Source organism: Pinus tabuliformis, chromosome 2_2 (assembly GCF_031772625.1).
Source record: "Pinus tabuliformis cultivar Carrire ecotype Pingquan chromosome 2_2, CPIR1, whole genome shotgun sequence".
Taxonomy (NCBI): Eukaryota; Viridiplantae; Streptophyta; class Pinopsida; order Pinales; family Pinaceae; genus Pinus; species Pinus tabuliformis.
Genome location: NC_142300.1, coordinates 1171261958 through 1171269542, shown reverse-complemented (window position 1 = coordinate 1171269542; position 7585 = coordinate 1171261958). Strand labels below are relative to the sequence as shown.

At 38.1% G+C, this 7585-nt stretch overlaps 1 protein-coding gene across 1 annotated transcript; it reads left to right on the top strand.

The window, feature by feature from the left end:
* The first annotated feature begins 419 nt into the window (after window positions 1–419).
* LOC149197624 (uncharacterized) lies at window positions 420–1064 on the top strand. Its single transcript, XM_089408747.1, has one exon. It carries the CDS (start codon window positions 420–422, stop codon window positions 1062–1064), a length of 645 nt encoding a protein of 214 aa, XP_089264873.1.
* The last annotated feature ends 6521 nt before the right edge of the window (window positions 1065–7585 follow it).

The following is a 7585-nucleotide window of genomic DNA, read 5'->3' as shown; positions in this document are numbered from 1 at the left end:
GTGATAGTTGTTGTCATGCTTGTTGATTCCATGTATGGCCGCGAGATCAAGTATTTGCCTCTGCTAGAGAGGAAATTTGGAGAAGGCCTAGAAGGAGCAACGGGGCCTTCATGTAACATGAGATGAGCAATGGATTTGTATTTTAATTTGGAAGAAAAAATTGTGCCACATCCATTCATAATTTTTTTTTTAGATTTTAATTAAAGTTTTAAATTAAACTTTAATTAAAAATAAAATAAAAAGGAGGGGCTCTTTATTAAAATGGGGGCAATTGTTTTTTTAAAGAAGGAATTGAAGTGATCTTTGTAAAAAAGGGGATCTGGGCTCAATTTTCATTGGATCTGGAATTTATAGTAGTTTTGAAGATCTTGGGTTGTTTTTTTTCATTGCTGGGGTTGAATTTTTTTTATTTATTCAAGATGAATAATCAGTTAGCAGAAGCATACCTCAATGAGAATAACAAGCTGGATGGATCAAATTATTTTGGTTGGAAATTTAAGCTGCAGACCCTGCTTGAGGGACACAATGCATGGACAATTGTGAATAATGATAAGGTGAAGCCAAACCTGGCTACAGGGGGAACATCAACAACAATCCAAGACTGGGACAAGCGGGATGATGAGGTGAAGCCAAACCTAGCTGCAGGAGGAACATTAACAATAATCCAAGACAGGGACAAGCGGGAGACTAAGGCAAGAATGCTCCTAAAACTGTTTATCAAAGATTGCGTTATTCCCCATATCCGTGATTGCAAGACTGCACCAAAAATCTGGAAGACGCTCAAGGATCTCTACGAGGTCAAGAACACCAATCGATTGTTGTTCTTGAAGAGAAAGGTTCTCTCCATCAATATGAAGGAGAATGAGATAGTTGTAGCATTTATTTCATGTATCAAGGAGCTCAAGAACAAGCTGGGTGACATCGGTGAAGTTGTGTTAGATACAGATTTGGTCACAATTACCATGAATGGTATGATAGATGAGTATGAGATCTTCATCATTGGCTTGAATGCAAGAGGAAAATCCCTCGTGTTTGAAGAATTGACAGGGATCCTCATGCAATAGGAGGGAAGGCAGCTGACTCATAAACCTCAGAGTTCAGATCTAGCCTTAATGGTGAAGAAGAAGCCCTTCAGAGGGAAGCCAAATGTAGCACATAAGAGTAGAGAAATCCCACAAAGAAATATGCCCCACCTCAAGGTACGTCTTTCAATAGAAATGACTCTGTGACCAATTGCTTTTATTGTGGTAGAACTTGCCATATAACCAGACATTGCATGAATAAGAAGTTTGATGAAGGTCCAAAGAGACATAAACAGCATGCAGGTCATTTTGTTGATGAGGAACAGAGTCAGAACCTCAGATTGTTCATATCTAACTCTGAGCTTTTGGCTAAGGATGATGAGGAAGTTACCTGGTTTGTGGACTTAGGTGCATCCATCCACATGATGGGGAACAGATAGTGGTTTGAATACTTTAAAGAAACCAGCAGTGGAGAAAACATCTATCTTGGCGATGATAGAGGGTACCAAATCAAAGGTTATAGTAATATGCATGTTGTTTTTCCTGATGGAAATATTAGACATATTAACAATGTGATGTATTTACCCAGGATAAAAAAAGAATCTGATCTCTGTTTCTACTATAATTGATCAGAATCTCAAGGTAGAGTTTTATAAATCATATTGTTTCATTAAATACCTATTGGATTGTATGAAGCCTATTGCATCAGGTATTTGTGTGGGAGGATTGCACAAGCTAAATGTCAAAATAGCACCACATCATGCATTGACATCCTCTGCCATGACTATAATGGACTTATGGCATCAGAGGTTTGGCCATATTAACTTCAATGATCTGCTGCTATTACAGAAAAGAGGTATGGTCGAAGGAATTCCTATTTTAAAACTTGTTCATATTGATTTTCATGCATGTGCACTGAGAAAGTTGCACATATATGAATTTCCCGTGAATGCTGATAGAGGTAGGAGGGATATACTCGAGTTGGTACACATAGATTTATATGGGCCTATGCAGACAAGGTTGTTAGGTAGTGCATACTATTTTTTACTATTTGTTGATGACTATACTAGATTTACTTTGGTGTATTTCCTTAGGAAGAAGAGCCACACTTTTGAATACTTCGAGGAGTTTAGAAGTATGGTTGAAAAACATACATGTAAAAGCATCAGGATTCTTCACTCGGATCAAGGGGGAGAGTACAAGAAAGCTTATGTCTTCAAATACTGCAAAGGTAATGGGATACAAAAGCAGTTTACAGTACCCCACACTCCTCAACAAAACGGGGTTGTAGAGAGGAAAAACATAACCCTTGTGGAGTGTGCTCGCAATATGTTAAAAAGTAATAATCTTTCTAATGGGTTTTGGGCTGAAGAAATTAGTACTACAATATATCTAAAGAATAGGATTCCAACAAGAAGTTTAGATTTCAAAACTCCTTTTGAAGCTTTATTTGGATATAAGCTTACAGTTAAGCATTTGAGAGTTTTTGGCTCTAAAGCCTTTTCTCATTTCCTAAAGGAAGATCGAAAGAAACTTGATTCAAAGGCCATCAAATTTATTTTTGTTGGGTATTATATAGAATTTAGGGTTTACAAACTCTTTAATCCCTCTACTCATAAAGTTTTTGCAAGCAGAGATGTAGTGTTCCATGAGCAGGTTAATGATGGAAGCCCTGAGAGTGCTAATGAAGAATGGCATGTGCCCTTGTTGGTGGAAGAAGGAAGTGATGAATCAGGTGATAGCAATAAGTAGCAACAGGAAGGGAAAGAAGATGATGTAGCTATCAAGCCAACTCCAGAAAGTGATGATCAAACAAGGTTTGAAGCTACCCCACCACTCAGGAGATCAAGTAGGAAGGTTCAGTTTCCAACAAGATAGAGGGATAATGCTTTTATAACTAGTATGATGAATGTTGTTGAACCCTCTAGTTATAAAGAATCCAGTCAATATAGTGAATGGAGGGCTGCCATGGAAGAGGAATATGAATCAATCCTCAAAAAAAAAACATGGGACTTAGTTAAACTACCTAAAGGAAAACAACCAATATGAGCAAATGGTTGTATAAGCCAAAATTTAAAGCAGATGGAAGCATAGATAAGTATAAAGCTAGACTAGTTGTGAAGGCAAACTCGCAGCAAGAAGGCATAGATTATGATGAAACACTTTCCCCTATAGCTAAACTAAACACAATCATAATGATAATTGCTTTAGCTACCAAACACCATTGGATGATTCACCAGCTAGATGCTAAATCTGCATTTTTAACTGGGGACTTAAAAGAAGAAGTCTACTTAGTGCAACGTGACGGGTTTGTTAAACAGGGTGAAGAACATTTAGTTTAGAGGTTGAAGAAAGCACTATATGGACTAAAACAGGCACCCAAGTCATGGTATGACAAAATTGATTCATTTTTCCCGCAACATGGTTATAAAAGAAGCAAAAATGACCCTAATGTTTATACTATGTTTGATAAAGAGGAAAATATTGTTTTGATTTATTTATATGTAGATGACCTAATCATTATAGGAAATGCTGGTAATCTCATTAAAGAAATCAAGGAGAAGATTTCACAAGTCTTTGAGATGGAAAACCTTGGAGAGCTACATTACTATTTGGGTTTGGAAGTTTGGAGGGATTCTAGACAAACGTTTTTGTCACAGAGTAAGTATGTCAGGAGCATACTGGAAAAGTTCAGAATGGATCAGTGCAAAGATGTAACAGTACCTTGACAACAGAATTTAAAACTTCAGAATGATGATGGATCTAAGGAGGCAGATGCGACTTTATATAGACAACTGGTTGGGAGTCTAATCTACTTGAATACAATTAGGCATGATTTGGCTTATGTAGTCAATGCATTGAGCCAATTTATGTCAAAGCTTCTTAAGAGCCATTGGTTGCAAAAAAAAGTGTTCTTAGGTATCTCCAGGGAACCTTAGATTTTGGTATTATTTATACTGATTCATGTGATGTTAGATTGACAGGTTTTTCAGACTCCGATTAGGATGGAAATGTAGATGACAGACAATCCATAACAGGCTATACATTTAGCATTGGGTTCGGGGTCATTACATGGAGTAGAAAAAAGCAGAACACAGTATCCTTTTCTTAAGCAGAAGATGAATATCAAGCTATGTGTGCAACAACATGTGAAGCAGTTTGGTTGAGGAGACTTCTCCTTAATGCTAGAAAAGAATAGAAGGTTGCAATAGTGATCGAATGCTACAACCAGAGCTCCATCAAACTTGCTAATAATCCAGTATTTTATAAGAACACAAAGCATATTGATAGACAGCTTCATTTTGTCAGGGAGAAAGTTCAGTCAAAAGAAATCCATATTGAGTATTGTAATAGTTGTGAAAATGCTACTGATATTTTTACCAAACCTCTTGGTAGAATCAAGTTTGAGTTGTTTAGGGAAGTGTTAGGCATATCTGTGAATCCATTTCTCCATTAAGGGGAGTGTTGAGATTAATGAAGAAACGTCTTAATGGAATGACGGTTCAAACCGAATCTTAGATTAGGATTGTGTTCATGTTTTCTAGGGTGTTGTTTCAACTTCCGTAAATTTGTGTTTCATGTATATATTTCTCCTTTAATGAATTGTAAGGCATAGCGTGTTCTGCAGAGGCAGTCTTACAAGTGTTGTTCCACACCTGTGAGCTACTCAGGTTGTTTAATAAATTTTATTCTTATATTTTTTGAAACAAATTTAGGTCTCTGACCAGCGGGCTTCCAAATCTAATACTTTTCTGAGGCAAGTGTTGCAACTATTCAGATATTTAAGATGATTCACAAATTTAGCTCTGTGGCTAGCATGATTCTAAATCTCAAGGCTTCCAAATCTCAAGTACTTTTCTGAGCCATACATTGAAAATATTTAGATATTTAAAATGATTTACAAAGTACCTTAAATAGATTCAGATGATGTGAAAGGAAAAGAATTGAAAAATGTCTCACGAGAGATTGAATCTCCCAACATTCAATTTGTGTATCCATCCAGATCAGGTACCATGATATGCTAATATATATTAATGTTTGTAAAACTCTTTATAGCATGATATGCTAATATACATTAATGTTTGTAAAACTCTTTATAACAAATTTTCATCCTTCCAGTGTGATTTCTTTTATCACACGCTTATTTTAATATATTTTAACCTATGTAAAAGTCTTTTTATAAAAAAATTGCCACCGTTTCAGCGTGTATTGTCGGTAACTTCTCCGTCACATTCTGTTGTTTCTTGTGATATGCTTATCCATGATGGACCATTAATCCCGAAAATGTTTCAATTTCAATCATAATTAATAAAATTCTAACCAGTAAGTAGAGTTTGGCCTAAATGGTTAAAGCAATGTTTTTTATCCTTCCATTTAAATTTGATTGGATATGCTTAATGTCATAAGCTATTATTAACCTCCAAACAAAATATCTCTTTCATGTAATGGAGAAAAAAGTAATTTGATTATGAAAATGGATCTATACGAATTATTAAATTAACATAGTTGAAAATAATTAATATTATTTTGAATAATGGAGAAATGGTTAGACCAGTTGTAACCTATTTCCTTAGTTTAGGATTTGTTCCTAGAGTTTAGGAGTTTGGTTCAACTTCCTGAGTTCTATTAATGTACTTAATGATGTAATTGCTCATTTGATGGAAGTAGAGTGTACAGAGAGAGTTCTCTTTGTTTGAGTACAGTCTCCAGGTGCAGTACTCACCTGTGAGCTGTAACTCCTTTTTAATTCAAATCTGATTTTTATCTTGGTATCAGAGCTCAGAGTAGGGATAGCCTTATCTTTTTTTTTAGGATGCATCATTGATTATAGAACTGTAGTGGTGGTGGAGTGTACAGAAGAATTCGTAGAATTAGGTGGACTGCAGTAACACCTGGAGCACAGGTCTTAGATGACTGATCATCTCTGAGCGTAAGAAAGTGTTGGCGTTTTCATCGCGAACAGTCGCGCCATTTTTGAGCGGAAGGAAGAGCTGGCGCGGTTTTTTAAGGAAAAGACGTGCCACTTGGCACGGTTTTGAGGGTGATAAGCGCGCCAGCATGACAGAAAGTCCTATTGGCACGAAAAATCAAGGATTAAGCACGCCAATTTCGTAAGACGCGTCAATTTTGTTTCTGGCACGGGTATTTTGCTGTCGCGGAGCGCCAAACTCTTTCTCTTTGGAAAATCTGCAATTTTTACAGATCGACCTTGCCCAGTGGTGGCACTTTGAATTTCCAGATCTGTTCGATGGCAGCAGATCGGAGTAGCCCGGTGGTGGTACATTGAAGTTCCTGATCTACTCATTTGCAGCAGATCAGAGTAGCCCGATGGTGGCACATTGAAGTTCCTGATCTACTCGGTGGCAGCAGATCGAACTTGCCTAGTGGTGGCGTATTAGAGTTCCTGATCTGTTCAATGGGAGTAGATCAGACTTGCCCGGTGGTGGCGTATTAGAGTTCATGATCTGTTCGGTGGTAATAGATCGGACTTGCCCAGTGGAGGCGTATTGGAGTTCCTAATCTGTTCGGTGGCAGCAGATCGGACTTGCCCGGTGGTGGCGTATTGGAGTTCCTGATCTGTTCGGTGGCAGCAGATCGGACTTGCCCGATGGTAGCGCATTGGAGTTCCTGATCTATTCGGTGGTAGAAGATCGGACTTGCCCGGTGGTGGCACATTAGAGTTCCTGATCTATTCAATGGCAGCAGATCGGACTTGCACGGTGGTGGCGCATTGGAGTCCCTGATTTGTTTGGTGGCAGCAGATCGGACTTGCTGGGTGGTGGGTCACTGAAGACTGATTCATCAGAGGATCAGAAATTTATCAGTCCAATATGAATAACAGTGATGAGTACTCTCTTAAGCCAGAAAAGACGTGGTCTATTATCAGGCCAGTATATTATTTGCTCAGGGAGCAACGTTTGCTATTAGTTTTGATAGGAATCGCCATCGCATCGATTTTCTTTATCCTTTAGTGTGGTTTTTTGGCTTCTAATGTTAATGAGAATGGAAGGTTTGTGCCCAACAAACCTCATCGGGTTGTTTATGAGACGCCTATTTCTCAGTGTGCTCAGTATCATTCAGGTTCGATGGTGAATTCGAGGGCTAAAGTACTCCTAGGTTTGAAGAGAAAGTCCCTGCGAGTTGACGTGACGAGTGGAGCTGACAGGCTCATGGCAAGAGGTGACAATGTTATTTTTGTCAACAATTTCTTCATAGGAAGGAGGGAAAATGTCTTGCATCTTTTTGGAAATCTGAGGTTTGAATGGATAAGGCTTGATGTTGTGGAACTCTTATTGTTGGAGGTTGATCAGATCTACCATTTGGCTTGCCACGTTTCCCCTGTGCATTACAAACACAATCCTGTGAAGACTATCAAAACTAATGATGTGGGAATCTTGAACATATCCAGACTTACCAAGTGTGTTGGGGAAAATGTTGAGGTTCAGAGTGCTTGAATTTTTAATCCGCAAATGTGCCGTGATGATGGTCACGTTGCAAGTAATTTTGTTGCTTAGGCTTTGCGCAAGGAGCCTTTGACAGTCTATGGAAATGGGAAACAGACA

Excerpts from the sequence above, each read along its gene's own strand:
- LOC149197624 (XM_089408747.1), top strand. The coding sequence starts at position 420 with ATGAATAATCAGTTAGCAGAAGCATACCTCAATGAGAATAACAAGCTG.